Source organism: Mus caroli, unplaced genomic scaffold (assembly GCF_978045245.1).
Source record: "Mus caroli unplaced genomic scaffold, Mus_caroli_1 scaffold_1, whole genome shotgun sequence".
Taxonomy (NCBI): domain Eukaryota; kingdom Metazoa; phylum Chordata; class Mammalia; order Rodentia; family Muridae; genus Mus; species Mus caroli.
In genome coordinates this window covers 127,132,632-127,154,968 of record NW_028227256.1, presented here as the reverse complement: position 1 = coordinate 127,154,968, position 22,337 = coordinate 127,132,632, and the positions used below count along the sequence as shown (strand labels likewise).

Below are 22,337 nucleotides of genomic sequence, written 5' to 3'. Positions count from 1 at the left end.
AAATGAACCACTTTTTAAATCCATTCTTTGGTTAAATCCACTTGTTTCAAAACATGTTAGTTCCATTGTTTCTGTATTTAATTTCTGTTTCAATGAGCTGTCCATTGGTGAGAGTTGGGTATTGAAGTCCCACTATTATTGTGTGGGGTTCAATATGTGATTTCAGCTTTAGTAAAGTGTCTTTTATGAATATGGGTGCCGTTGTGTTTGGGGCACAGGTGTTCCAAACTGAGATGTCATCTTGGTGGATATTTCCTTTGAGTATGAATTGTCCCTTCCTCATCCTTGATAATTTTTGGTTAAAAGTCTATTATAGTAGCTATTAGAATGACTACTACAGCTTGTTTCTTAGGTCTGTTTGCTTGTAAAACCTTTTTCAAGCCCTTTACTCTAAAGTAGTATCTATTATTGTTGCTGAGGTATGTTTCTAGTATGCTGCAGAAAGATGAATCCTGTTTATGTATCCAGTCTGTTAGCCTGTGTCTTTTTATTGGTGTATTGAGTCCATTGATGATGAGAGATATTAAATGACCAATGATTGTTAGTTTCTGTTATTTTAATGTTGGAAGTGTTACTGTGTGTGTGTGCATGTTTCTCTTCTTTTGGCTTTGCTGTGATATGATTAATTTCTTGTATTTTCTTGAGTGTAGTTACACTTTTAAAGTTGGAGTTTTCCTTCTAGTATCTTCTTTAGGGCTGGATTAGTAGAAAGATACTCTTTAAATTTGGTTTTGTCATGGAATATCTTGGTTTCTCTATATATGGTGATTCAAAGTTTTTCTGGGATATAGTAGTCTGGGATGACATCTGTGGTCCCTTAGGGTAGGCCTGCAAGACATCTATCTAAGCCCTTCTGGCTTTTAGAGTCTCTGTTGAGAAGTCAGGTATAATTTGATGCCTGCCTTCATATGTTACTTGGCCTTTTTGCCTTGTGGCTTTTAATATTCTTTCTTTGCTTTGTACATTTAGTGTTTTGGTTATTATGAATTGGGAGGATTTTCTTTTCTGACCCAATCTATTTGGTATTCTGTGGCTTCTTGTATGTGTGAAGGCATCTCTTTCTTTAGGTTAGGGAAGTTTTCTTCTGTGATTTTGTTGAAGATGTTTTCTGGCTCTTTAAACTAGAATTATTTATTCTCTTCTGTTCTATTCTATTATTATTATTATTATTATTATTATTATTATTATTATTATTATATTTGGTCTTTTCATAGTGTCCCAAAATTTCTGGGTGTTTTGAGTTAGGAACTTTTTAAACTTGGCATTTTCCTTGACCAATGTTATCAATTTTTTCCATGGCATCTTCTATGCCTGAGATTCTCTTTCATCTCTCTGTTGGTGATGCTATGTCTGTAGTTCCTTTTCTCTCTCCTAGGTTTTCCATCTCCAGGGTTGCCTCCATTTGTGTGTGTGTGTGTGTTTTATTGCTTCTATTTCCATTGTTAGGTCTTGAACTATTTTATTCATTTCCTTTCCCTGCTTGATTGTATTTTCCTGTATTTTGTTAAGAGATTTATTTGTTTACTCTTTAAGGTCTTCTACCTGTTTTTTTTTCTGTATTTCTTTAAGGGAATTATTTATATCCTCTATAAAGGCCTCTATCATCTTCATGAGATGGGGTTTAAGGTCACAGTCTTGCTCTTCAGGTGCGTGAGGATATCCAGGGCTTGCTGGAGTAGGAGAGCTGGATTCTGATGATGCCATATTGTATTGGCTTCTGTTGATTAGGTTCTTGAGCTTGCCCCTTGCCTTCTTCTTGTCTCTGGTGTTGGCTGACCTGGGTGTCCTGTGTTGGAGCAGGCCTCCTAAGAGGCAGGTGGAGCTATGGGGTGGGATGTGGGGAGCCAGTCTTTGACAGTAGGTATAGGTTCAAACTGGAAGGAAGTTGGAGCTCTAACAGGAAGAGGCAGAGCTTATGACTATTGGGCTTGCTAGGATAGCAGCAGGTTAGGGGATTGGGGAAGAAGGGAATCTCATCTGTGGAGTGGATGTTTCTTCATGATTCATTGTATAGGTATCTATTTGTGAGAATTATATTGAATCACCACTAACATTATGTGTCTGAGCTGTGCCTATATATCAGGTAGTTTTGTTTGTATTAAACTGGGTGTGTTGATGTTCACTGCATGCATGCATGTTTGTATGTTTTAAATAAAGCTCCCTGTCACCTCTCTCTCTCTCTCTCTCTCTCTCTCTCTCTCTCTCTCTCTCTCTCTCTCTCTCTCTCTCTCTCCCTCTCTCCCATCTTAGGAAATCACAATAATCATGTCAATCATGTCACTCAAAACCCACACAAAGATGGCTCTTTCCATTCCCTGAGGACAAAATTCTGATTTTGGTACTGAGCATCCAATCAAATCTACTTTTAATCTGTCTCTAACCAATTGTCTTCCTATTAAAATTCATACCTTCTAAACCAATCAAAGTCATGACTAGAGATGACTCTTATTTCTCACTGTTAATGTTACTTCTATCCCTGATTTTCCCTTTTAATATAAATTATTTTGTACCTACCACTTTGGAATTGACAGCAACACTTACCACATAGGAAGCCACTTTTGGAAAGCCCATTCCTATCTCTCCACATGGATTAACTGGTTTTCTGAGTACGTTTCTGGAGTATGTTATGCCAAAAGAAGCTATCATGTGTTGTAAAAATTTGCATTTAATATATTTTCTTATACAACTAATTATTGAAGATAGTTCCTATGGTTCTTTTTGTTTTTGTTTTTGTTTTTTTGTTTTGTTTTGTTTTCGTTTGTTGGGGGGGGGTGTTGGTGACAAGCACAACACCAATGACTATTGAGTTTTCCTGATAGAAACACATTTTTAAAGGCATCAGATCATGTACTCTCCAAGAGCTTCAGATGCACTCACCAATTGCTCCGTCCTCCACAGAAAAGGGAGAATGATAACCTGGTCCTTCATTGAGCTGTGGAAAACCTCTCGTTCAACTCTGTTCCAAATGGCCTTGGCCACTGTTCTGATGGCTCCTGTTCTTGGTAAGTAATGGGGGAAGACAAGCCTTATGTCACCATACCACGAGTTCATCACGTGTGTGCTTTAAGCAATGTCCCGTGGATATCCATTTTTACATCATGGGATATATTAAATGGCTTGAGATTTAGGAAAATTTGCTATATTCCTGACTAAAGATGGTTTTGTAGATGATTTTGATATTCTTTTAGAATCTCCTCTGCAGGGATTTGCAAATAATCTAAATTCACAGCAACTCTGACCAGGAATAAATATGTGTTATCTGTCTGTCTGACCATGAAGACTCCCTGTTGTTTAAGTGATTATGTAAAATAGATACAGACAGTTCCACTGGGTCATGCAGAAAGTATTTAGTTCTTTATTTAGTTCTAACTAGCGAAATAGGATTAAGATTTCCCCCCCAAAGGATTCAATGTAGTATCAACATTGTGATGATTTTGAGAGCTCTTTTAAAACAGACAACATATACCAATTCCAAAAGCTCCAAGTGAACATAAATGAAATGCTTCTTTTCCATCCTGTTTTCTGAAACTGGCATGATGAGATATGTTTTTACAAAGGCAAAAAATATAATTTGCATGACATATTTCAATTAGGCAGATGTGATCAATGATAAAATAATGAAATTGGCCTATATTACTGACTAGGGAAGGGTAGGTGAAATTTCTATGCCACTGTTGTTGTTGTTGTTGTTGTTATTGCCAGAACACATACATCAATGATGATCTATTGTGTTGATTTGGGGTAGCGAGAATCAGGATAAAAAAGATGCGTGGTCCTTGCTCCGTAAACCTTAATACTCAAATGTTGAGATTCTCTTTCTCAAGGTTCAGCTTGTGGTGTTCCTTGTAATTTGGTATCCAGGTGATTGTGGACCTCCACCCCTTTTACCGTTTGCTTCTCCAATCAACCAGTTGTATGAGTCAACAGCCTTCCCATCTGGAACTGTCCTGAAATATACCTGCCATCATGGCTTCAAGAGAGTCAATTCAAGCCATCTTTCTTGTGATGAGAATGGTTCATGGGTCTATAGTACCTTTTGTGTCAGTGAGTATCAACGTGTATTCTCCCCTGTAATTTTTCTTCTCAGAAAACTGTCACAGAAATGTAATAAATTACTCAAGTCTAAAGAAAATGTTTGAATAAATTTGTATTAAAAATAAATACTACCTGGGGCTGAAGAGATGGCTCAGCAGTTGAGAATACCAGAATTGAATCCCAGAACCAGTATATGTGCTCAGTCAATGCCTGTAACTCTAGCTCTTAGGACTTTGATTTAGCTTCTTCATTTAGCTTCCACATGAATTGTTGTGTGCACACATATGCACACACACACACTTACAGAAATTAATAAAACAAAAAACTAAAAGATTAACATTAATATTTGGAAAAGGACAGTTGGCAATGCATCCTTTCCTTTCCTTTTTCCTTTCCTCTTTCCTTTCCTTTCCTTTCCTTTCCTTTCCTTTCCTTTCCTTTCCTTTCCTTTCCTTTCCTTTCCTTTCCTTTCCTTTCCTTTCCTTTCCTTTCTTTTCTTTTCTTTTCTTTTCTTTTTTCAGAGACAGGGTTTCTCCGTGTAGCCCAGGCTGTCCTGGAACTCACTCTGTACACCAGGCTGGCCTGGAACTCAGAAACTCACCTGCCTCTGCCTCCTGAGTGCTCGGATTAAAGGCATGCATCACCACTGCCTGGCTTGCCATATCCTATTCTTGTAGCAGTGAGGATCTAAATTTTATTTTCAGTTTTCTTCTATGACAAAGTGTAAACATTTTTAAGAGTATATATTCATGTATAATATTCACCAGTGTGTTATGTTCCATATCATATTAGTGGTTTAATCAACTAAATCAAACTGAGTACAGGCTTTTTTTTTCTTTTTAAAGTAGTTCACAAAAATTGGTAATGAATTTATTTTTATTTTTCCTCAAAATAACAATTCAATGAGTCAAGGAAAAAAAACTCAAGAATTTGAATGCACCAACAGAGATATCTGGAAGCAGGAGCCTTTTATTCTTTAAATGTAGTGCATACACAATATCTCAGTCACATCTGCCCAGTCCCCCCTCCAATGCCTTTCCCTCCTCTCACAGCTCTCTCTTAACTTCTTGTCATCTTTTAATTTTCTGTAACCCATGGAGTCCAGTTACTGCTATCTGTGTGTGCATGTGTTTGGGGCCACGGACTGGAGCATGAGAACTTAGCAGTGGGCACCACCCAAGGGAAACATGATTTTCCCTTTCTCAGTAGCCATCAACTGCCTCAGCTAAGACAGAGAATAGAGAGCTCCTCTCCAACTCTATACAGGAATTTTTAATTGTCTTAATCTCATGAAGGTAGCCATAGTGGTTATGAGTTGGTGTGTGCAACAGCTGTCATGTCCAGAGCCCTCTTCCCTGCCCTCCAGTTCTGACATTTTCTTCCCTTTATTTCCTGATGCTCCCTAAATGGATCTGGGTCTGGGTTGATGTAAATGGTCCATCCATCACTGAGCACCCACACTAATTATTCTCAGCACTTTGAACAGTTATGAATCTCTGGATTGACCACTGTCCTTTGCATTAAGGAGCTCCTATGACCAAGTTTGGGAATAGCTCAGTTTTATGGGTAATAAACAGGAATATTTAGAAAGTGGTTTGACAACATGACCAAAAAGCAATAGTAGGTTCTACCCTAGGGCCTATGACCTCCCGAGCCATAGACTTTTGACCAGGGTTAGAGTACCAGGAATGAATTCTCTTCTGGGGAACAGGCCTCAGATCTACTTTATTCAGATTATTCTACACCAGCCATGCTATTATTGTACCAGGGCCAAGCCTGGCCTCACAGCTCAGTACTACTGCATGCAGAGTTCAGTACTGGGTAAGACCACTGATCTCTTTTCTTTCTCAGTAGCCTGTATAGTACATCTGGCATAATGAAAGCTAGCCAGCAGCAAGTTTCCTTGTTTGTTTGAGATTTATTTGTTTTATATCCTGTAGCCAATGTGTGTGATGTCTTTAGCTCTTACCAATTATGGTTATGGGTAACCAAGAGCAATGCGAATAGCCTACTTTGTTTGGGGGTGGCCCTGAGCTTGGAATTGAGATGTTGACTTAATAATCCATGTATTGTGGGAGCAATATTGTCCATCCATTTGGGGTAATTCTCTTCACATGACTTTAAAAATTACATTCGCTTACAAACTAGTGGGATGCTGTAAGCGTTCTCCATACATCCTTAGCTATGGTTAGTGATTCTCATCCTTTCTTTTCCTACCTACTTGTCACCACCCCCACTTAAACCTTTAGCTCCCAGCATACCTGTTCTTGCTTATCACATATGTTTTACTATTCCTTTTAATTATATTTTCACTTGGGTTGAAGATCATAGGTTCACCTTCATGCACACCACTTTAGCTAAACTTCTCCCCTTTCCTGCTCCCATCACTGGTTTGGGACTTGAACCTTTCTGTTTCTATTATCCCCCACCCCCCTTTCACCTATCTTTTACTACTACCCTTCCTAAATGCACCCCCAGTGGCCTGTTTCTAGTTTTCTGGCTTCCACATGTACTTCAGACAAAACAGACATGGTAAAAGATTTGAATCTAGCACCCACATCTGAGAGAAGACACGCATTGTTTGTCTTTGGGAGGCCCAAGTGACTTCACTCAGTATAATTTTTTCCCAGTTCCATTCATTGAACCATGAGTGTCATGACTTCATTTCCCCCTACAGCTGATTAATATTTCTTGGTGTACATGCACCACACCCCTATTATCTTTTCATCAATTGATGGACATCTAGGTTGGTTCTGTTTCCTTGCTACTGTGAATAGAGTGGCAGTTGATGTATTTGTGCAAGTGTTTCTGTAGTTAGATAGGAAATGCTTTGATGTATGCCTGGGAGTGGCATGGCTGAGTCATTTGGTCATCCTATTTCTAGTTCTTTGGGAAAATCCAACCCTGATTTCCAAAGTTAAGTATCTCCCTCCCTTAATTTTATATCTCATATTTCAAACGACTAATCATTGTTTAATTTTCCTCCAGGGAAACGATGCAAAAACCCAGGCGAGTTGGTCAATGGGAAAGTAGAAATTCCATCTGACCTTTTGGTAGGCTCAATCATAGAGTTCAGCTGCTCAAAGGGGTAAGTGAGAACAAGGCAAGTCAGAAGGAGTGGTTTCTTTTAATCAATTTTGTAAGGAGTTACCTACCACCTTAGTGCTTTAAAGTATAAAACCATGTATCACTTTATACAACCTGAAAAGTTCTTGCTTCAACTCAGACCTGCTAATCTATTCTTCTGTGTTTTGACAAGAAATGACTTTGGCTAGTTTATGAGTGTCTCGTCAGCATTTATTATATATGCATAACTAAAACAAATACTTTTACTAATGTCTTACCACTTTTATACATGATTATCTGACTTTACACATTATTTTGAACTTTGATTTTTGTTTTCCTCTCAACTGTGTTGCTTTGAGCTCAGTGGGGTTTTTGTTACCCAAATCTATATCCTCATGTGCAATGTATTTGGAGATGAAGCCTTTTGGATGTAGGTTCCTTCACCCAGCCCCCAAAACTCCTCTACATCATTCTGCAACCTGGTAAACAGCCAGTGCTCAACCACTGAGATTGAAGCTTCCAGTCTCCAGAGATGGTCAAATGAGGTTTTTGTTAAAGCGCATATCTTGAAGATGAACACCCCCGTTCCTGCAGATCCTTGAGCCTCGTGTTCCAGTGTCTGCTCATTCTAAGTCTGTATTGTGTGTGTGTGTGTGTGGGGGGGGGGTATTGCATTTGTTTCCCAGTGTTGTGACAAAATACCCGTGGTTAACAATTTTGGCCCATGACTTCAGTTTAGAGTATCTAGGAACCATAACCATGGTGTGTTAACAACATGGAGCAAAACTGTGCACCCTGTGATATCTTGTAAGCAAAGAGAATGAAAAGGAGCTAGATTTTGGCCTCTCCTTCAAGGGCATGGCATCACTGTCTTACATACTTCTACTAGGCTCAGATTCTAAATTTTCCATCTCCTCTAGTAGCTCTACCAGTTTGGGACCACACCTTCAACACCTGAGCTTTTGAGGGATATTCCATAAGCCTACTACAGTAGATGAAGTTTTTCAAAGTATACCAGAACTTATCACTATTTATTCAATCATTCCTGAGAACAAACTTCTGTATGTTCCTAATCTCATGTGATAACATACAATTCTCTGATTCCTTGTTATCTAAATGTGGATGCCATCTGGCTATTTCTAAAGCTTACATCTCCAGATCATCGGAAAACATATTTACATTTTGATTCATAACAGCAGCAAAATTAGTTATGGAGTAGCAATGAAAACAGTTTTATGGTTATGGGTCACCATCATAATTGTTAACCCTTTGTCTTCAACACTCACCCTTCCTTCGCCTCTTCCTGACTTTTGCCATCTTCTGACATTCTATGTCTACAATTTTATAATTTCAAGAATATTCTCTACGTGGAATCACAAAGTGTATAATATTTTGAGGTTGCTTTTAATATGTAGAAGAATTCTCTGGCCATCCCACAAAGTAATGCACATCTGAAATTTTTCCTGTCTTATTGCTGAGGCATTATTTTGCAGTCTAGAATGTCCTTCACTATTTGACCATTGATGGACACTTGAAATGCTTCCCCTCATCTTCAATGAAGAAAGATTTGTAACTGCGTTTGCATAGATTTGAGGGAGAGGTGTTGAACTTGGGTATCATATCTCTTGACTAAAATTACTAGGTTAACAATATAATATTTAACTTTTAAAAGAACTTGCCCACTTTCTAAAGTGAATGTGCCATTTTATATTTCTACCTGAAAAGGAATGAGTCACCTTTATTACCCACACCAGCATTTAGTGGTGTTGGGGTATTTATTTGTCACAATGTTACAATGTTACAGATATCAGTCTTTACAGCTGACTTGAGGTAGGAGGTAGTGATCTTGAACCTGTTTTCCTTTATGTCCTGTGTGAATATTTTACTAAATCTCTTCCTAAGGCAATTACTGATGCTTTCCTTTTATGCTTAGAGTTCTTTGCATATTCTAGATTCTAGTCTATCACTGAATATGTGCAATGCAAAGTTTCCTTCCATACTGCAACTTTTTTTCATCCTCATCCTGAGATTTTTCTTTTTTGAAGAAAAGAGCAGGATTTTAATTTTGGTGAGATCCAGTTCAGCAATGAAATACACACACACACACACACACACACACACACACACACACACACACACACGGTTTTTGTGTCAATTACGAATTCTCCCCCCAGACCTACTTTCCAGAAGGTCCTAAGGTACAAGCTGCCAGTCTCTTAAGCCATACAGGAAACCAGGAGTGCTTCCGGCACCACGTGGACAAAACGTATCATGTACCTCAAAGAGCTGTCACCCCCACCCAGGGCTGCAGAACACACCTCCGGCCCATCACCTTCTGGGTCCAAAGGTGTACTTGTGGCTCTCCCTAGGTGTTTCTTATTTGTTCTAAACATCTTATAGGATTGTATTATATATATTTTAGTTTATGATGATGGTTTTTGGAGAAGTTGATAGTATGGAGTCCCCCCTCCCCAAAAGTCATGGATTTCATCATGATGTTTTCATGCTTATTTGTTCCTATATCTTTTTCTAATATGTCTCTAGGCCTAACATATTAGAAGGAGAGAACTTAGTGCTGCATGATCCCCCTCCCAATAAATAAAATGTAATAAACAGCTTTCAAAAAGTCAACATGTATTCTATTAATATAAGATAAAGCATTTTAAAATAACATCTTAACTTTCAAATGTATTTGGGTCTATTTGAGGCTTTTTACTTAACAATTTTAGTCTGTTTAAATATTCACACACTGAGTTCCTTGCTTTTTATTTTATTTTCTATTTTCATAATTCTGATTTTTATGCCCATTTCCTCCTCATCATCATTATACTCCTAAGCAATGATCTCTCTCTCTCTCTTTCCATATATATATATATATATAACATATTTTGGGATATTTGATATTTGTGATTCTGAGGCTAGCTTATATTACTTAACATAATGACCTTCACTTCAATCTAGTCTCCTGCAAATGAGAATAATTCAATCCTTAGGTCCAAATAAAATTCCACTACTTGTACACTGCACTCACTTATTGATGGGCATCTAAACTGATTCCACATCCCGGATATTGTAGTAGTGTAGAAAAGACAATGGCTGCAGTGTTTCTCTAGTACTGACTTGGAGTTGTTCGGATGTGTATACAGAAAGAAGAGCTGGGTTATAGGATGGTTCTAGCTTTAGTGTTTGAGGAACTTCTTTCCCTGAGCTACTCTTCCGTAGCACCTGAACTCGTTGGCATTCTTTTTCACCAGGAGAGTCTGAATTCCTAGTTCCCTACTTCCTTGCTATTACTTGTTGGTTTTCTTGATAATAAGCACTCTGACTGGGATGAGATGGAATCTTAGTGTAGTTTGAATCTGTTTTTCTCTGATGGCTAAGGATGCTGAACATTCTTTTTAATAGCTATTTGTTATTTGTACTTCATCCTTCAAAGACTTGCCCATTTATAGATGTGAATAGGGGTATTGGCCGTACAATTCCCCAAGATTATCTCCTATTCTGTCTCTTAAGTTTGCTGATTTTTGCTGCACAGAAGATCTTTAGCATCATGAAATCCCATTTGTCAATTCATGGGATTGTTTTCTGAGCCATTAGAGTCTTTTTGCATAAACCCTGTGTATTCTCATATCTTGAAGTGTCCTTTACCTTTTTGTCCTGGCAGTGTTAAAATTTGTAGATTTTCCAATTCTTGAATTTCATACAGTGTGAGTAGGGATCTTGTTTGTTCTTCTGTAAATGGGCAGTCAATTTCTCTAGTGACTTTGTTGAAGGTCCTGTCTTTATCACAATGCATGGTTTGTTTTCTTCCATTTCCTTTTTTTTTTTTTTTTTTTTTTTGAACTCTGCCAAACATTGAATAGGTGAAGCTGTATAGGTTTTATGTCTGTGCTTCAATCTGGCTTTGTTGCTATAGTTCTGAGGTCAGTTATTGTGATATCCCTAGCATTGTTTAGGGTTGCTTTGTTTCTGTGATGAGTAGTGTGTTTTTAATGAGGATCATATTATACTTAGTTACCTTTTTATTGCTGTGATAAGACACCATGACAAAGACAACTTAAAGAAGAGTTTACTAGGCACTTACAGTTTCAGATGATGACTTCATGTCCATCATGGCAGAGAGTATGACAGTAGGCAGGCAGGCATGCTATTATTTGCTCTCTTCCCTCTTCTGTCCTGACTCATACCCAAGCCTGGGAACTGAAACTCTGCCTACCTCTCTTCTGCCCAGATATAGGCTGTAGGCATCTTTATTCAACCAATAGTTTGAAATTAAGGGGCAAGGTTATATAGACACTTGGTGTGCCTAAGGATTTCTTCATTCCTGGGGACAACCAAATCTTGAGAGCCAGTATTTAGCATTACAATACATAGCAACAGACCAAACCTCAACAATTTCCCTTTTTGTCTAAATAAAAAGGCCCTTTCTCTTATAATAATAAACAAACAACATATAGTAGGAATAATTAGGAAAATTATTAGGTAAGACTTACATTATAATATCCAGTCTATTTATATTTGGCAACTTAGATAAAGTATTCTATCATCCATCCTATCTTGGTGAGTTTAGAGTTTTGTATCTAAATCATTTTCTATCCTAACTTTTATTACCATCCTAAAAATATCTTTTAGACCTAGAACGTCTTAAATCAGCTTACAGTAAGACAATGACTATTTAGTCTTCAACCCCATCAGAGACCTGAGAAGAAATAAATATTACATGAGCATACAGGAAGCCTAAACCAAGAAGATTAAAGTCTGACTTCTTTTCTTATAGACTTTAATCTTCTTGGTTTAGGCTTCATCCTCATAAATCATGATTATTTCTTAATGCAGATATACAAATCATTGGCTGTGTCATGTGAATATGAGGGGTAGGCACATACATCCGATTTATAATGATCTAATATAGAATTGTCTTTTCTACATTTAAACCTTCCTTTCATTCTCCAAATAAACTCATTTGGTTATAGTATACTTTTCTTTCAAAGCATTTCTCCATTCTGATGGATAATTTTATTCTCAAACTTTTCATTGAAATTCAGGGTAAATGGACATTTCAATGTTGTAGAAGGTGTAAGATTGTCAAGAGAACACATGATATGATAATCAGTAAAAAGTAAATGGTTTATAATGGCATGCCAAGCTTTAAAACCAGAGAATTCAAATAAAATAAAAAACAGTTTACATCAGTGGTATATCTTGATCATGTATTACAAGCACAGTGTTTAAACTCTGGTGCACTATCCACCCATTATCGACTGACTTGTAACTTGTTATCAAACAAATCTATATAAGAGAAGCATTGCCGGGCAGTGGTGGCGCACACCTTTAATCCCAGCACTTGGGAGACAGAGGAGGGTGGATTTCTGAGTTCAAGGCCAGCCTGGTCTACAGAGTGAGTTCCAGGACAGCCTGGGCTTTACAAAGAAACCCTGTCTCGAAAAAAAAAAAAAAAAAAAAAAAACCAGAGAGAAGTACTAAGATTCTAGGAACGGGACACATAAACACTATCAGGAGCCGAGCTGTCAGCTTGAGCAGCAGCCTGGCCACTGTTGTCCTCATGGGCAGCTGCATGAGAACATGTGATCCTGCATGAAGGTAGAAGGCTCCTCAGGCAAACTCATGAACATGTATGACTTTCAGATGGGCAATAGCCTGAGCATGCATGTGATGGCCTGAAACTGCTTCTGAGGGCTCAACTCACACAAGAAAATCATGAACGCTATGTCTCTATCAAGGTGACAGATTGTAGAGGACAAAGGCCTCTGCCCACAGCCCAGACCATACTGAGAATGGATCACTGCTTGCAAAAGATTTTCCCACTCCTACCTCCTCCAGGGCACTTGTCGTGTGCTCTGCTCTGCACAAAACAGGTGTAAAGGACACCCGATAAGAACCAGGGAGCTCTTTTTTTTTTTAATTTTTAATATTTTTTTATTACGTATTTTCCTCAATTACATTTCCAATGCTATCCCAAAAGTCCCCCATAGCACCCCCCACTTCCCTACCCACCCATTCCCATTCTTTTGGCCCTGGCATTCCCCTATATTGGGGCATATAAAGTTTGCAAGTCCAATGGGCCTCTCTTTCCATTGATGGCCGACTAGGCCATCTTTCGATACATATGCAGCTAGAGACAAGAGCTCCGGGGTTCTGGTTAGTACATCATGTTGTTCCAACAATAGGGTTGCAGATCCCTTTAGCTCCTTGGGTACTTTCTCTAGCTTCTCCATTGGGAGCCCTGTGATACATCCAATAGCTGACTGTGAGCATCCACTCCTGTGTTTGCTAGGCCCCAGCATCGTCTCACAAGAGACAGCTATATTTGGGTCCTTTCAGCAAAATCTTGCTAGTGTATGCAATGGTGTCAGCGTTTAGAAGCTGATTATGGGATGGATCCCTGGATACGGCAGTCTCGAAAACCAGGGTGCTCTTAAAGGAAGCATCAAGGTCTCTGAGAATCTACTCTGCCTCACATACACGCCCATTCCTGTAGCTCCTGTCTTTCCTCCAAGAGGGTCAACCTGAGCAGTTGCAGAGTTTTCTGAAGTCAGACAGCATGGTGTCATCTGGACAGGGAAGCAGGATGGAACTCAGGAAAGCAGAGGGTAATCTACTAAGGTTTCCTCTTTGCAAGGACAGAGTCAGGATTTTAAGCAGCAACAATAATAGTGATTATGATGGAACCACCTTGGCAGAGGGATCTTTCTTGTTTTATGGTTCATGTTTGAACCAAATCACTAGACTTCTGTAGAGTCCCATTTCCCAGATGATACAGGGGGGGATTAGGATTTCTTCTTGGGGAATTTAATTCCCTCTTAAAAGAATTTAAGAATAGACTCAACTGGAAGCTAGAAGACAGTTTTATTACAGTTTAAGGGGGGAAACGCACAAGGGAAAATAAGCATATCAGCAAAACCTAGAGGAGGAGGATAGAGAAGATGCTGTTTAAGCCTGAATGGAGGTCAGACACACCATAGACAATAGCCACTTGTTGAGTAGAGGAGCTTTAGAGAAAGAGTATGGAAGTCCAAAATATTAGGGATGCCCCAAAACTTCAATGAAGGCATGCTTAAAGCACAGACTGAAAGGAAAGTTATCCCTTTCTGAGTAATTCATACACGGAGGCAGGATTACATACTTGCATGGTTGTGTTCTGTAAGAGGCTGTGCAAGAAGTGGAAATTCTTGGAAGAAAAAGCAGTATATCTCTAAATGGCTAGTTGTCTTGTCCGTCTCTTGAACATGGCTTAAGAGCCCTCAGTCTGTTGGCCAGGTGCTTGGCCTGTCCCATCTGGAATGCTTGGTCACTCCCCAGGCTAGAGATTCCATTTTCTTGACCAGAAGTGTTTTCTTTATGGGCCTTTGTTACCATTCAGGGAAGAGACACTTTGTTATCCACAGCATAGATAAGTGGGTGGATGACTTGACTGAACTTTGGGCTCTTGCAGTCAAGGAAAGAGAGGTTTTTAAAAATTATTATTAGCTACAATTTTCTTTAGAGAAGAATGATTATGATAGGGTTGCCAAATGGTTCCCTGACGGTCACTGCTTTTGTAGGTGGTAGGCCCTGATTTTTTTTTTTTTTTACCTTCAGTAAACAGTAAATAAATAATAAAGAAAAGAAGGAAGGGAGGAAGGAAGAAGAAAAGTAGGAAGGAAGGAAGGAAGAAAATGGAAGAAAGAACAAAACAGAAGCCAAAAGACAGATAAGAGGAGTTTTGAATTTCTTGTGCATGGTTTCTTGGTGATTTTTCTCCTGCCTTTCACTGCAGTATAAGGAAACCATGAAGGAATGAGAACTATGTGCACGTGCATATCAAACTATGATTTGAGGACCAAGTAAGCTCTAATATGTGGGAGATTTTTAAAGTAATTTCTTTTGAGAAAAGAGTTACATTGTTTCTAAGATTCTAGTAAGTTGCATTGAGTTTAAAAATAATTATGGCTTCAGAACTATATGTGTTATTTCCATTGCTTGTATTATCTAACACTTAGAAAACTTAATACATTGTTATACATGGAGGAAAGACATTTTAAGATGAGAAAATGAGCTCCTGGTTGATACAATGAAATTGAACTTCAAACCGGCTCTAATGGTCATTAGTGGTCACTTGAACATCCATTGTTGCATTTTAAAATGATGAGTAGAATGGTATTTGTTCAAAATTTGTGTCCTATTGCTGTTAAACTACAGGAAGATCCCAGGTAAACTCTTGACCTGTCTTTCAGCTATCTTCTGATTGGCTCAGCAACTAGTCGGTGTGAGGTCCAAGGTAAAGGAGTTGACTGGAGTGATTCTCTCCCAGAATGTGTAAGTAAGTAAAAATTCCTTCCGACATGATAATATGACACTTAGTCCATATTAGATACTATTTGAGTCTCTCTTGCCTCCTGGACCCTCCACTTGATAGAATTTTAGAATTACAATGATACCCTTCCTGATTCCTCCTTTCTCTCCCTTTACTTGTCAAAGTTGCCACGTGTGAGCCCCCTCCACCCATCAGCAATGGGAAGCACAGTGGGAGAGATGATGACCTGTACACGTTTGGCTCTGTAGTCATCTACAATTGTGATCCCACCTTCACACTCCTTGGCAATGCCTCCATTGTCTGCACTGTGGTGAACAGGACAGTAGGTGTTTGGAGACCACACCCTCCTGCCTGTCAAAGTAAGTCCCAGGGATGAAATCTGCTTTCAATTGTTCTCATTTGTTTATAGGAATAAGGTGCAGGCCACTGGGGGGTAGTGACAATAGTTAAATACAAACTAATGGTTGCAATAATGGAGGAATTCATTTGTTCAGCCATCATGCTACAGTCATTGGAATGGTATAGATTATGTGAAAATAATCCACATTACAGTCCTGTCGTTTTATAGGAAAAGCTTTCTGTAAGATCTTTCTCACTGCATTGTTACCCCAGAAAACGTCTCACAAAAGCCCACATTTGTATGGTAGGTAGTGTTGTTTAGATGACCCTCATGTCTCTCTGGCAAAAATATCCACACTCAAACAAAGCAGAAGACTGCAAAAGGCGGACAGAAGCTGAGGCTGGAAGTCTTATCAGTGTTGGCAAGAGTCAGATGAGGAAGGCCCTGGTGTGTAACAGTCAAACAAAGGCTGTTCACCCCAGATGGCCACCAACTGAAAGAAGAAAATGTGATTTCACTGACATCTACCTTGGTGAGGCCAAGGAGCTTATCAGGCGCGCTGCAGAGTGGTTAGTTGCTGAGCACCAGTAGGGACCTATAGAGCCCCAGTGATTCCATAAGTCTCTCCCCATTCTCCATGGTGACCTCATGGAAGTTGAGTCATGCAGTACCATTTTTAATTCCTCATGGAAGCAGAATCATGCAATACTGTTTTCAATGAATCTTTCACTTCCTATATACTCTGATATTTCCCCAAGGCCACGAGCAGCTGGAGCGGAAACCCAGGAACAACAGCTGGCATCTCCACTGACAGTCTCATGACCAGATCTACTTGAGCATGTCAGTAGTTCTATCACTACTCTCCCTGTATTGTTTGCTCTAGTTGCCATGGTGACCATGAGGGCAAAGCTCAAAGTGGTGTTGTGCCAGTACATCTCTCTATAACACACACTCAGAAGGTGAAGTGGAGACACTGAATGGACAGTTCGAAGTGAGTCATCTGTCACCATCATCCAACGTGAAGGGGCTTCAGTTGTATCCCTGCAGTGGTATGAAGAGGAATAAGGAGGAATGGTCAGCAGGAATGGCAAGATCTGGTTGGGTGGGAACTAGAACATAGGTTGGTGTTTGTTCTCATCTGTGAGGGGGCAGGTCTCTGATGCTCTCTCGTTCCATAACCACCGTTTCATCACTACAGGCTGTTGATCTACAACCAAAAACCGACCTGGAGATTAGACCACAATATTGGAAGAATTTTGGATGCAGTTCAGGCTTCAAAAATTTAGATGTTGCTAGGCTTGGGTTTTTTTGTTTTTGGATTTTTTGTTTTTGTTTTTGTCTTTATTTTTAATTGAGAAAGTCAACTTTATCACAATGACTAGCACGATGTATGGTCTTTCAAGGTGCCTAGAGAATATGTCATTTTAAAATGCTTTCCTTGCACATACCTGACATAAACTTATATTATGAACTGAGTTAAAATGTTATAAGCCAGAGTTACAGATAGTAATTACAGATAGTAATCTTGGACTATCTTTAGTCCTTTGAAAGTCATCTCACCCCTGTGTCTGACCTAGTGTTCTTGTGACTAGCAGTTTTCATACATTTAGCAAAGTACTAGCTTTTGTCGAGTCAACATTTAAGAATCTAAAAGCTATAGCAGAGTTTTCCCGCTGTAACCCATCTACCCAGGCCTCCACCAATACATTTGGTAAACACTTTATGATTTTCTTTGTTCTGTCAATAATAAAATCTCTTATAACCACTTCTACTATGGAGCATGGTATTGGGGGAAACTTGAATCTGCCTTCCCAGGGCACGTGCACTCACACTGGGTTCCAGAGAGAAACTGTCTTTAATTCCTTTTAAGGGGAGAACTGGGCCAGCCTCTGTTCCTGGAACTGTACCAACCCCCTTGCCACCTCTCGACGGCTGTTTCTCGCTTGCTACCTAGATGTCTTTCCTGTGCTTCTTTAGAAATCGTCTGCCATCGGCCGCAGATTCCGAAGGGATACTTGGCCCCTGGATTTCGACAGTTCTATGCCTACAGAGATGCTCTTGAGATCCGATGCAAGAAGGGTTTTATCCTCAGAGGCAGCAGTGTGATCCACTGTGAGGCAAATGGCGAGTGGTTTCCTTCCATCCCCGCCTGTGAACCCAGTGAGTATGGACTATGAAGGCGCTGCAGTACTTATCATCTCAGGTTATCCAGAATGTGGGTGGGCTATGTTTATGGGCACAAGGCTACTTTAAACTCCATGTTTTCAGTGTGTGTGCATGTCTCTCTCTCTCTCTCTCTCTCTCTCTCTCACACACACACACACACACACACACACACACGCAATACATGTACACCCCTCCCCCACTGTGCACAAGTGCAGGTTAGAGAACAACTTCCTGGAGCTGGTTTTCTTTTGCTGTGTGAGTCTAGGAGATGGAACTTAGTTTTTCAAGGTTAGCAAGAACCTTTACCCACTGAACCATCTCACTGTCTCCCCAAACCCACTTTAATGCAGTAATCACAAAAGTTAAATTTCTATTTTATTTATTGTTAACATTTTTTTCCTAGAAGATATTTTTATCAGTAATCTCTTACTATTATTTGAGCTATTTCACACCAAGATTCTGTTGGTAGAATGGATTATATATTTACTATAAAAATCTTCCAACATTTTAGATATTAGCCTTTTATCGGATATAATATTGGTGAAGATTTTTTTTTCCCAATCTGTAGGTTGCTGTTTTTTCCTATTGACAGTGTCCTTTGCCTTAAAATTGCTTTTCAATTTTATGAGGTCCCATTTGTCGATTGTTGATCTTGTCATACCAGAGCATGAGCCATCTGTATTCTGTTCTGAAGATTTCTCCTGTGCCCATGTGTTCGAGACTCTTCCCCACTTTCTCTTCTATTAGATTCAGCATATCTGGTATTATGTTGAGGTCCTTGATCCACTTGGACTTGAGCTTTGTACAAGGAGATAAGAATGGGTCGATTTGCATTCTTCTGCCAGTTGAACCAGTACCATTTGTTGAAAATGCTGTCTTTTTTCCACTGTATGGTTTTATCTCCTTTGTCAAAGATCAAGTGACCATAGGTGTGTTGGTTCATTTCTGGGTCTTCAATTCTATTCCATTGATCTACCTGCCTGTTTCTGTACTAATTATCACTATTGCTCCCTTCGGCAGCATGTATACTAAAATTGGAATGATACAGAGAAGATTAGCATGGCCCCTGCGCAAGGATGTAATACAGCTTAAGGTCAGGGATAGTGATTCCCCCAGAAGTTCTTTTATTTTTAAGAATAGGTTTTACTATCCTGGGTTTTTTGTTATTCTAAGTGAGTTTGAGACTTGCTCTTTCTAACTCTGTGAAGAATTGGTTTGGAAATTTGATTGGGATTCCATTGAATCTGTAGATTGCTTTTGGCAAGATGGCCATTTTTACTATATTAATCATGCCAATCCATGAGCATGAGAGATCTTTCCATATTCTGAGGTCTTCTTCGGTTTCTTTCTTCAGAGACTTGAAGTTCTTGTCATACAGATCTTTCATTTGCTTGGTTAGAGTCACACCAAGGTATTTTACATTATTTGTGACTATTATGAAGGGTATCATTTCCCTAATTTCTTTCTCAGCCCATTTATCTTTTGAGTAGAGAAAGGTTATTGATTTATTATAGCTAATTTTATATCCAGCCACTTTGTTGAAGTTGTTTATCAGCTGTAGGAGTTCTCTGGTAGAATACTGAGGGTTGCTTATATATCCTGACACTGTTGTTGTTGCCAAGGGATGCTTGCTGACAGGAACCTGGTGTGGCTATTCCCTGGAATGTTCTGACAGTGCCTGACCAATGCAGATGTGGATGATAGCAGCCAATCATCAGACTGAGCTCAGGGACCCCCGTGGGGGAGCTGGCAGAGTAGAGTGGAGGGAGATTGCAACCTCATTGGAAGAACAATGTCAGCTGGCCGGACCACCCAGTGCTCCTAGGGAGTAGACCACCAATCAAGGAGTGTACAGTGAAGGATCTATGGCACCAGATACATATATTGCAGAGGATGACTTTGTCTGACATCAATGGGAGGCGAGGCCTTTGGTCCTGTGGAGGTTGATGCCCCAGTGTGGAGGAATGCTGGAGCAATGAGGCAGGAGTGGGTGGGTGGGTGGAGGAGCACCCTCATAGAGACAAGGAGAGGAGGGAGAGGGCAGATGGAATTGGGGTGTGTGTGGAGGGGTATCCGGGAAGGGGGATATCATTTGAGATGTAAATGAATGTAATGATTAATAATAATAAAAAAGCATGCCCCCCCCAATCTTCCAATATGATGGGCTAGCATGCTCAGTGAGTATGCTTGCTTACCTCTGAGCATGATTACTGGGGGTTAATCCCCAGAGTCCACATGGTGGCAGGTTTTAATGAAAGAAATAGCTCTCATCTCAAGGGAACACAGAGATGGTTTATTCTGGGGCTGACTATGAGTAGCCATGGCCTGAGAACAGAGATTAAGATTTCCTCAAATCCAGTGTTCCAACAAAGCAACAGCTTCATGAATTTTTTTTTTTATGGAAGCAGAAAGGTATAAATCATGTTAGTGGTTACATCCTGTAGTCAGCTTCCAGCAGAGTAGGAAACCTCTGTTACCTGCTTTGGATACTATAGGATTGCTTTCTCAGCCCTTTGGTTGGTGTGGAATGAGGGGTCTGTTGAACTGTGGAGTTGACACAATTGGACTTCAGAAATGAGCTTTATTAAGAGAAAGGACCTTCTGGGCAGTGGTAGAGCATGCCTTTAATCCCAGCACTTGGGAGGCAGAGACAGGCAGAGATCTGAGTTCGAGGCCAGCCTGGTCTACAAAGCGAGTTCCAGGACAGCTAGGGCTATACAGAGAAACCCTGTCTCGAAAAACAAAACAAAACAAAACAAAACAACAACAACAAAAGAAGTCATTCTTATCAGTAATATTTTAGTATTTTAGCCTTAAATAGTCATCTGTACCACTGTAGCTCTTACAGATGTCTGTCACAGACAATTTGACTCCACAGGTATAACTTATTGGAGCTTCAGCACAATGTGCCCTCTTATTGGTGATCCCACATTTTTTCAGTGTGTGGTACTATTATCTCACATTCTACATGGCTAGGAGCTTCCCCCAGACCTGGGTATGAATGAGGCTGAGGAATCAGGGAGGTCTCCAGGGAAGAGAAATGACGGACCAGAACCATTGAGGAAGAAATTCCTGGATCATATCAATCTTTTAATCATTAAGACCCAGTGTGATTTTTTTTTGTCCTCTTCATTTTAAATAACACCTTTTGTGTGAAGTTTTAAAATTAGAGTAATTCATAACTCAATGTGTCCTAAAGAAGTTACCAATGAAGGAAATGGGTAATTGGAATTAAACTTAGAAGAGACCTAATCTAATTGGTTGGCCCAAATAAATAGAAGTTTTGGTAAGCAGTTGTTTAAATGAATGTTCCAAAAGGATTAATTTTGTAAGTAAGACATCCTGTTTTTGGTAAAGCCAAAGGCTATCCACATAAGACATACAAAAACTTAAAAATTTTATGAAGCACAGCTCAACTCTTTTTAAAAATCAATAACCTTTGTGTGGCATTTGGTTACAGCTCAGACACAAGCCCAGGTAGTTTCCAAGGGATCTCAGTTTTGACAACATCCAGAGTCATGATCTTGATTGAGTCAGATCTTCTAAATTAGTTCTCATCAGTTAGAATAAGCAATTCACAGTAACCTTTAATTATCAAGCATACTTCATCACTGCCTCACTTTTGTAACCCACACTCTACAGCTTGCTAAGGCTTATCTGTCTGAGCTGTCGGCTTAGCAAAATGTCTTCTCTATGCATTTTGCTACTCTTACATCCCACCAACTTGTTTTCCTATGGCCTGGTTTTGCTTTGTTTTGCTTTTTAATAGCATGACCTAGTAAAAATATAATTTGACAGCCCAGGAAGAGAGAATCATGCTCGAATTACATTTACAGTCAGAGCTATAAGAGCCCTGTTAAACTGTTTTGAATCATGTATTTTTCTGTTACCAAGAAAGACAGAAAACTTAGTCTGTTAACCCTTTAGCCACTGGTTACTTTTAATACTCTGGAGACAACTTTTGTGAATGAAGTCATTATGTTGAAAGGGAAACCCAGGAAGTGGCTTCTGAAACACAGACATGTGCAGGTCACCACAAGTTACTCTTGCTAAGCAAAACTATGACAGTCATTTTAAATGCTATACTTGGGGCTCCCTATGTCAATTTCAATAACATATTTCTTCATGTCTTTTTTTTTCTTTATGGTCAGATGGTTGTACCAATATACCAGATATTTCCTATGCTTCTTGGGAGGGATATAAGTTTCCATTAAGAAATTTTGAAGTATTTGAAATTGGGGCCAAATTGAAATACCAGTGCAAGCCTGGCTATCGAGCAAGTCTTAACGATCCCCAGACTGTGACTTGTCAGGAAAATCTGACGTGGTCATCTTCTAATGGATGTGAAAGTAAGTGACCTTGAATGTGGAAAAGCTACTGATTGCATGTATCTTCTGAATCTTGGTGCCTGCTTCA

At 39.4% G+C, this 22,337-nt stretch overlaps 1 protein-coding gene and 1 non-coding gene across 3 annotated transcripts in view; both read left to right on the top strand.

Moving 5' to 3' along the window:
* Positions 1-22,337, top strand: part of LOC110293221 (zona pellucida sperm-binding protein 3 receptor) — a 45,946-nt gene that overhangs the window by 7,973 nt on the left and 15,636 nt on the right. Inside the window, exons 2-8 of one of the 2 annotated variants that reach the window (XM_021161090.2) lie at positions 2,899-3,002; positions 3,862-4,044; positions 7,024-7,123; positions 15,336-15,421; positions 15,580-15,774; positions 17,733-17,915; positions 22,073-22,270. In XM_021161090.2, the coding sequence (XP_021016749.1) occupies positions 2,909-3,002; positions 3,862-4,044; positions 7,024-7,123; positions 15,336-15,421; positions 15,580-15,774; positions 17,733-17,915; positions 22,073-22,270 (1,039 nt within the window). In that variant the 5' untranslated portion in view covers positions 2,899-2,908. Of the gene's footprint in view, positions 1-2,845; positions 3,003-3,861; positions 4,045-7,023; positions 7,124-15,335; positions 15,422-15,579; positions 15,775-17,732; positions 17,916-22,072; positions 22,271-22,337 lie in introns of those variants that run through there. The other variant, XM_021161083.2, reaches the window with a different exon arrangement.
* LOC115032368 (U6 spliceosomal RNA) lies at positions 18,926-19,032 on the top strand. The gene has a single exon (XR_003838047.1). It is a non-coding gene; the product is annotated as a U6 spliceosomal RNA (small nuclear RNA).